This window comes from Lipotes vexillifer, unplaced genomic scaffold, assembly GCF_000442215.2.
Source record: "Lipotes vexillifer unplaced genomic scaffold, Lipotes_vexillifer_v1.1 scaffold584, whole genome shotgun sequence".
Taxonomy (NCBI): Eukaryota; Metazoa; Chordata; class Mammalia; order Artiodactyla; family Lipotidae; genus Lipotes; species Lipotes vexillifer.
In genome coordinates, this window is record NW_006783036.1 from 266,330 (window position 1) to 274,979 (window position 8,650).

General features: G+C 63.2%; 1 protein-coding gene across 1 annotated transcript in view; it reads right to left on the bottom strand.

Moving 5' to 3' along the window:
• The window catches only part of ADSS1 (adenylosuccinate synthase 1), an 18,897-nt gene that overhangs the window by 3,684 nt on the left and 6,563 nt on the right, over positions 1-8,650 (bottom strand). Inside the window, exons 2-9 of the mRNA XM_007455583.1 lie at positions 7,733-7,835; positions 4,535-4,597; positions 3,710-3,760; positions 3,416-3,482; positions 2,091-2,198; positions 1,913-1,994; positions 1,274-1,400; positions 671-825 (exon numbers count right to left, since the gene is read on the bottom strand). Coding sequence (XP_007455645.1) covers positions 671-825; positions 1,274-1,400; positions 1,913-1,994; positions 2,091-2,198; positions 3,416-3,482; positions 3,710-3,760; positions 4,535-4,597; positions 7,733-7,835 — 756 coding nt within the window. The remainder of the gene's footprint in view (positions 1-670; positions 826-1,273; positions 1,401-1,912; positions 1,995-2,090; positions 2,199-3,415; positions 3,483-3,709; positions 3,761-4,534; positions 4,598-7,732; positions 7,836-8,650) is intronic.

The window sequence follows — 8,650 nt, forward strand, 5'->3', positions numbered from 1 at the left end:
GCCCCCCCCCCTGCCCCCCCCCCCGAACCCCCTGCCCCCCCTGACGATCCCCCCCCCCCCCACCACGCCTGCTTCCCTGGTCCCCGGCACACCGGCCCCAGCTGAGGCCCCCACAGGTAGGGCCGCGCTGACCAGCACCTACTTCTTGGGCCTCATGGGCAGGTGAGGGTGGGTGGACCTGGCCCTGCAGCTGAGCCTCGGGCAGGTGTGTGTTTATTTCTCAGGGGTCCTATCCCTATCCCTGCGCTTCATTCAAGCCCCTTCCCACTCTGGCTCTCAGACATCTGCCCAGGACAAGAGTCTCGGGTGCTCGCCAGCCATGAGGGCACAAGGCCAGGTGAGAGGAAGGCCGGCGGTGTCCTGAGCTTCCAGAAACACCCAAGAGGCTGGAGAGCAGCTTGCTGGGCGGGGCGGGGGCGGGGCTTCTGGCCCTGCTCTAACTTGGCTGAGACCAAACCCAGGCGGGCTCAGGCCCCCAAGGACGAAGGTGGCCTGTGTCCCCGAGGATGGAGCAGAGACACAGTTCTCGGTGCCCTTCCCGAGCCGAGGGGCTCCACTGTGTACGGCCACGGCATGGGACGGGGCTGGGGAGGCAGCCTCCTGCACCGCATTAGCCTCCCCAGGCCCCTCCACCAGGTGCCCACGCGGCCGCGCGGGGCTGGGGACTCACGTTGATCTGCTCGGTGGGGAAGGCGCCGATGCCCACGCGTGTGGTGTAGGCCTTCACCACGCCGTAGACCTCGCCTATGTTCTGGGGGGGGATGCCCAGGCCGGTGCATACGCCGCCCACCGTGCAGTTGGATGACGTCACAAAGGGGTAGGTTCCTGTGAGACAGCCGGTCAGGCCCCCACCCCTCAGATCACCTGGGCCCAGGCGTCCCCCTTGGCAGGGTGTCCAGGGGGACCATCCCAGGGGAGTGGCCGGCACAGGGCGCGGTGGGTATGAGCTGCGGGGGAGGGGAGGCAGAGGGTCGCTCGGGTTTGGACGGTGCGTGCCTCACCTGCCTGCGCCTTGCGGCCTCGGTGCTGGTGTGTCCCTGGGTCAGGGACAGGGTGGACAGAGGCCCACGTGGGGTAGTTGGGGCCCCGCCAGTCTCTCTCAGTCTCCCTCCCTCCCCTTCAGCCCAGCTTCTCCCTTCTCCCCTCTCGGCTGAAGTTAGGGAAACGAGGGCGGTACGTTTCCTGGGCACGGCCGGCAGCGTGGCCATGGAGGGAGGCCGCACCATGCGTGTCTCTGAAAGGCGGGGTTTGTGGGGATGCGGCCGGGACGTACCGAAGTCAATGTCGAGGAGGGCTGCGTTGGCGCCTTCCACGAGGATTTTCTTGGGGGCGCCGTGGAGCGCCTCGTACATGAAGTAAACGCCATCTCGGACCATGGGTCGGATCCGCTCAGCGAAGCCCTGGGGGAAGGGGGAAGATGCAGGAGCTAGGGTGTCCACCCAGCTCTGGCCTCCTCCCCACAGCGTCTCTTTTCCAGCAAATTCCCGCCCAGCGAGGGGCTCGGTCTGCAGGTGTCCCCGCTCGTCCCGCCCTGTCACATTTACAGCCCCAGACAAGGGTGGAGGAGCTGGGGTCCCAGCCCTGGAAACTTCCAGAAGGGCTCTGCGCTGACATCCTCCTGTCTCCCGCCTGCTCCTGCCCCAGACAGACAGGGTCAGCCTTCGTCCCCCAGCACATCTGGGGCAGTTTCCTCAGAGGAGGCGAGGGCCCAGGCCAGCAGGTGAGCCCCCGGCCTGCTGAGAAGACCACCGTGAGCACGGCTGGCCAGGGGGCGCCAACAGGAGGCCTGCAGCCCCCAAGCCCAGGCGACCTGTGATAATGCGACAGGTGCACTGCACGAATGTGCACGGACAGTCGGTGGGACGCGGACCCTCGGCGGGGTCGGCCCTGATGCCGAGGCGCCCAGCTCTACCTTGAGCCTTTTGAGTTGACCTTCAACATCTATTTCCAAAGTGGGGAACATGGACTGGTGCTGATGGGCCAGGTTCTTGAATCTGCAGAAGCGACAATGACTGAGACCCCCGGCCCCCTGGAGCCTTGTGCCCACCTCCCTGGCCAGGCTCTCCTGGGGTCATGGACAGGTCAGGTACCGGGTGGAGAATTCGTCAAAGTCCGACAGGAGGTCACAGATACGGAGGCCGGTGCGGGCCGCTTTGGACGAGTAGGCCGGTCCAATCCCCTTCCTGGTGGTGCCGATGCTAAAAGACAGGCCACAGGCTGTGAACTCGGGTCGCCCAGGCCAGCCTGCCCGGGGCCTGGGGGAGGAGCCTGGGAATGTGGGTTCCCCGGCCAGCCCCTCAGGCCTCAGTTTCCAGCCCCATAAATCAAGGTCGAGCTGGGTGGCAACTGAGGGTCCCTCCTGGCAGCAGCACCCGGGGGTCTGGGACGGCCATGAGAACCACGGGACACCTCACGGGGCCAGCTTCCAGGGCCCCGGGGCTGCAGTGGTGGCACGCGGGTCTGAGTCCCAGCCCTGACCCTCCCCTATGCCCCCTCTGAGGCCCAGTGCCCAGTGGTGCGCCCCCACCCCCACCCCCGGCCTGTCCGCCTTCTGCCCTGGCTTCCCTCTCGCCTGGCACCGAGGCTGCTGCTCCGGGACTGGGACCCAGCTGTGCCCCTCCTGTACTCTCTGCCTACCACAGCCCAGCCAGGCTCAGCATTGCCGCCTGCATGTGGCCAAGCCCTGTGTGTGTGCGTGCATGTGTGTGAGTGCATGTGTGTGCATGTTTGTGAGTGCATGTGCTCCTATGAGAGCGTATGTGCACCTGTGTATGAGCACGTGCAGCGCGTGAAATGTGTGCAGCGCATACACGTGTGCACATACATGTGTGCCTGTGTATGAGCGTGTGCCGTGGTGTGAGTGCATGTGATGCATGCACATTTGTGTGCAGACATGCATGTACCGGTGTATGTGTGTGGTACATGCATGTGTATGTACGTGTGCACTTGTGGACAAGCGTGTGCACAGTGTGAATGTGGGCAGTGCAGGCGCGTGTGCACGTGTGTGTGAGAGGCAGTACTCTGGTCTGCTGCATCCCTGTCCCGGCCTTGAGAACCGTCCCCGGCCCCTTCTAACAAACATCTCTGGAGAGCCAGTGAACGGCCACCAAGAGCTGGTGGGCAGGACGGGGTGCCATGACGGAGCTATGGTCAAGGCTGGCTTGCGATCCCAGCAGCGGTGGGGGGCGCAGCAGGCGACAGACAGCACGGGCACTCCGCGGGGTGGCGGCCGGGGAGGACGGCGCGGCCCCGGAGAGAGGCGGCTCGCTTGGGCTTCAGGGCCAGCGAGGCCTGGGGTGAACCGATGGGCACCGTCCTCGGGGGTTTCGGGTGGACGCACGCTCCCCACCCCACACGCCCCCATCTTTCCATCCGTGGACTCGAGGGCCACGAGCTGAGCACACGCGCTACTCACTTCTTGCCCTCCTGGGCCTGCCTCTGCACCTCCTGGAGCCCATCCACCGCCTGGTGAAAATCGAACACTGCCGGCCGGGCCGGCGGGGGCACCACGAGCGGGAGAGACAGACGGTTACAGGGCCTCCAGGGATGCACTGGGGTCCCCCGGGCCTCAATCTCCCCGTCTGCCAGTGGGGGCAGTGATCCCGACCTGGCACCCCCTGAAGCCCTTGGAGAAGGCCTGGGGGAGCCCCAGGCCATGGTGGGGATGGGGGCGTCACTCACAGGCGGGCAGGGAGGGCCTGAGACTCACCGAGGTGGGCCCGGTCAGAGAGGATGAGCCTCTTCTCCCAGTCCTTCAGGCCTGCGGACACGGCACGTGGTCGGCCACGGGCCACAGAGTCACCTCCGGTTAGCGGCGGGCCCTCCCCATGGTGGCCTCTCGGGGCGGGGAGTCCTGGGCCCTCCCCCCGGGGACGTCCACCCACGTGCCCACGGGCGAGCCTGTCTCCCGTGGGGTCTCCGTCCCAGCACCTCCTGGTGCCCGCGTCCCAGGGCCAGGGTCCCACTCGTTCTCTTCATGCCTGCACTGAGCCCTGAGGCCGAGGCTATGCTTCCTCCAGGGCATCTCAGGGCTGCTGTGTGATCAGCTTGCCTCTAAACAGCCACTGGGGTCCCACTTGCCCCGATGCCTGGCTGGTGGCCTCGGTCACTGCCTGCCAGCCTCCTGCCCCTGAACAGCCCCCAGAGACCATATTCTTCCCTGCTCGCATGGTCAGTCCAATGGTCCCCAGTCTCAGCCGGACATCAGGGTCACATTCCAGGTTCCAGGGCTCCTTCCTGGACAGCCTGGTCTTTATCTCCCAGTGCCACCTGTCCCCAGTGTCACGAAAGCTCCCCTGCGACACTGAGGCTGTGGCCTGGAGCCAGAGTTTGGGGCCGCTGGACTGCTCGCTCCCGGCCTCCTGCACAGGCAGAGCCAGCAGGCCCAGGCAGGGGGCCAGCCGTGGAAGCCGCCCCACCTGCCCACCTGCCGCCACCCCCAGGAGAAACCACATGGCGAGCCACCCGGCAACTTGGCCGCTGGGAACATGCACGTGTCCTGGGTGGGGCGGGTCTGCGGGGGACACGGGCCTACCTTTCTTCTCATTCTTTTCTGCTTCTTCGAACAAGCCTGGTAAGTGGACAACCACTCCGTTGCCTGCGACACAGACACAAGACTGAATCGCATCACGGACGTGGGGGCCTTACGTTTAAAACAGCACAGGGGCTTCCCTGGCGGTCCAGTGGTTAAGACTTCACCTTCCAATGCAGGGGGTGCGGGTTCAATCCCTGGTCGGGGAGCTAAGATCCCACATGCTTCATAACCAAAAAACCAAAACATAAAACAGAAGCAATACTGTTAACAAATTCAGTAAAGACTTTAAAAGTGGTCCACATAAAAAAAAAAAAATCTAAAAACAAAAACAGGGACTTCCCTGGTGGCCTAGTGGTTAAGAATCCGCCTGCCAATGCAGGGGACACGGGTTCAATCCCTGGTCCGGGAAGATCCCACATGCCGTGGAGCAACTAAGCCTGTGCGCCACAACTACTGAGCCTGCGCTCTAGAGCCCGCAAGTCACAACCACTGAGCCCATGTGTCACAACTACTGAGCCTGCGCTCTAGAGCCCGCAAGTCACAACTACTGAGCCCATGCACCACAAATACTGAGCCTGCACTCTAGAGCCCACGTGCCACAACTACTGAAGCCTGCACGCCTAGAGCCCTCGCTCCGCAACAAGAGAAGCCACTGCAATGAGAAGCCCGCGCACCGCAAAGAAGAGTAGCCCCCACTCGCTGCAACTAGAGAAAGCCTGTGCACAGCAATGAAGACCCAACACAGCCAAAAATAAATTAATTTTGAAAATAAAATAAAATAGCCTATTTTTAAAATAAATAAATAAAAACAAAAACAGCATGAAATTCGCGCTCCCACGTTCACTGCAGCATCGTTCAAAATAGCTAAGATGGGGAAGCAACCCAGGCATCCTTCAACAGACGGATGTGGTTCATCCACATGATGGGATATTATCCAGCCTTAAAAAGGAAGGAAATTCTGACACAGGTGGCAACATGGATGAACTTCGAGGACACTATATAAAGTGAAATAAGCCAGACGCTGAAGGACACATTCTGTGTGATCCGCGTGTATGAGGTCCATAGAGAAGTCAGACTCATGGAGACAGGAAGTAGGATGCTGGGGGCAGGGGCTGGAGGGGGAAAGGGGGAGTGAGTATTTAATGGGGACAGAGTTTCTGTTTAGGGAGATGACACAGTTCTGCAGGCAGATGGTGGTGAAGGCTGCACAACAACGTGAACGTGTACTTAACGCTGCCGAACTGTACAATTAAAAATGGCTAAGATGGTCAGTTTATATTATGTACATTTTATCACAATAAAGAAAACGGTCAAAACAAAACAAAAGCCATCATGAAGCATTTACAGAGACAGCAGATCAGTGGTTGTCGGGGTGGGGTGGCAGGGGGGAGGGGAAACTCCTTAGGGGGAGGAAAACGTTCTAGAACTGAATCGTGATGGATGTACAGTCGTACCCTCGCAGGGGTGAACTTCATGGTACGTAAATTATACCTCAGTAAAGCTGTTATGTTTTATTTAAGTGGCATAGAAATGGAAAAGCAGGAGGTACGGAGAAATGCAGCCTCCAGCCGTTCCTGGGACCCAAGCAGGGCCTTGGGGGAGCCGCGCTTCCCCATCCACGTAAAACTGATGTAGGGTCTACAGAGGGCGGAGGTTGAGGCCAGGGAAGGAAGGGGCTCACCAAGGTCACGAGGTCACCGTGCGCCCAGGCTAAAGCCAAGGCTGGCCCCTTCCTCTAAGACCAAAACCAGCTGGGCAGGGCCCCCGCTGCCTTCCTGGGAGGAGCCCGTCCCCTGGGCACCGGGATTGGCCGAGGGAGACGGGACATGGGTCCAGACGGGAGTGACTCAGAGACGATGCAAGCCACACCGAGCACAAAAGGTCACCTAAATGCCACGAGTCCTGAAATGACCACGTGGCTGGGTCTGGGGCAGTGACCCGGGCTGGAGGGGCAGCCGTTGCGAGTGCCAGCTCGTTCTGCCCTTGCTAAGGGGCTTCCCGCTGCCGTTGCCATCTGGCCGCGCTGACCGCCGAGCTGAGCCCTTGCCCATGCTCCCCGGTGACCGCTGGCCCCCACCCACCCCCAGCTCCTTGGAGACCGGGCAGAGCGCCCCCTGGTCGAGCGGTGCCTCCTTGGCCTCGTTTCCCTCCCAGAGGGGTCTGGGGCCCAGCAACCGAGGCTGGCGCTGAGCAGCTTCCTGCAGCAAAGCCCCAGCCCCTGGGCGTGGGGTCCCGGGTGAGCTGGCGTCCTCGCTGCCCCGTCCTCACCCACGGCAGAGGCTCCGGGAGACCCTTTCCTCCTGCTCAGCCTGACTGCCCACTGCCCCTGCGGCCCCTCTGCCGCCGTGTCCCTGGGCCCACGCGCAGGGCCAGACCCCCTGCCGCCGCTGGGCACACACCTGCCGCGCCACCCCGGCTTTCCAGCTTCCCAGCCAGCGAGGGGGCGGGGCAGATAAGTCACGAGTGTGGGCCTGCCCAGGCGTGGAGAGAGCCAGAAGGAAAAGTACCAGAAGCTGCCAGAGCGTGTCCCATGGCGGGTGGGCAGCAGAAGGCAATGGGAAGGGGCCGAGGGGAGGCGACCGCAGAGGGTCCCGAGCAGGCCAGGAACAGCTTCCCTGCACAGACCTGTCTCCAGCGACGTAGAAGGGAGCCAGGCCCCACCCCGCTCGCACGCTCACTTAAGGACACGCACAGGAGCACGCACACACAATACCTGCACGCACACGCTCACACTCATGCACCTTCGCACGCAGACTCATACACATGCACACTCGCAAGTGCGCTCACTCACAGACAGGCACACAGGCCTGTACACACACTGCGGGAGTCTGAGTGCTCAGAGGAGCCTCCTGCACTCTCCCTCCCTCTGGACCAGGCTGGGTGGGGTCCCGGGCTCTGGGAGGGGCTCTGAGGACAGGTCCCGGGTCAGAGGCCTCTGCCAGGGCTCCCGCTTGAGGCGGGGACTTTGGACCTTGAACGCCCGGGCCCAGGGCCGAGGCCCCGGCTGAGCAGCTTATTCCCTCCTGGCCAGGAGCACCTGGTCCTCACGCTGGGCAGGGCAGGGGGGACGGGGGTCCAGCCCAGCTCTCCGGCTGCGTCCAGGCCTCACACCGGGCCCTTGGGCTGGATGACGTCCCAGGTCTCTCCTGCTCACACGCTCAGGATCCCAGGCTGGGGTGGGGCGGGGCGGGCACTCACCAATGAAGGACACGGCCTTGGTGTTGATGATGCCGCTGGGCAGCAGGTGGAAGTCGTACTCCTTGCCATCCACCACCACGGTGTGGCCAGCATTGTTGCCCCCCTGGGAACAGAAAACAAACTGGCTCAGCATCCAGGAGCTCAGGGGCCTGGACCCACCCTGGGAAGGCCTTCCCCGGCAACCGGCCTCACTCCAGGCAGCTCTAAATGCAGGCGCTCAGGAGTCCCCTCTGGGCTGCCCGGGGTGGTGGTCCTGTCCCCCAAGGAGTGTGAGGTGCCGTCCATGCTTGGACTTGGGGAGTTTGGTCCAGTGATCGGCTCTGATGCACGTCTGGGGTGCTGGCTTAGGGCCCTGCTCCTGGGATGGGGTGAAGGGGCCTGGCTAGGGGACTGGGTCCAAGAGAGGGGCTGGCCCACACCCAGGACCGTCACTGCCCTTGCTCCAGGGAGGCTGCCTAGTGCAGCCCCGAAGTTGCGGACACACCCAGAGCCCTGCCTGCCCTGCCCATGAGGCCCTCTGGGGGTCCGTCCTCTGATGCAGGAATGAGGGGGTCCAACCATCCCGGGAAGCAAACTCAGGCCCCCATGGCCCTTGCTGCCACACAGCCCAAGCTCCGGGGAAGCAGAGGGCGGCCCAGGCAGCACAACCCTTCTGGGGCCGGGTGAGGGGACTGGGTGCTGGCACAGGCCTCACCCTCTCAGCAGGGACCCTCCCTGGGGCCTGTGTCTCCCATCTAAGAATAAAGAGGGAAGAACCACTCTGAGGCTGGCGGGGCTGAGTCGGGGGAGCCAGGGGAAGGCCCTGCCCTTGAGGGGCACCGGCCTCCAGTCCCAGTTCCGGCCACTCGCGGACAGTGTGTGCCCCAGCACATGGGTCCCCAGAGCCAGTGAGCAGGGCCCAGGGAGGGGCACATTCCT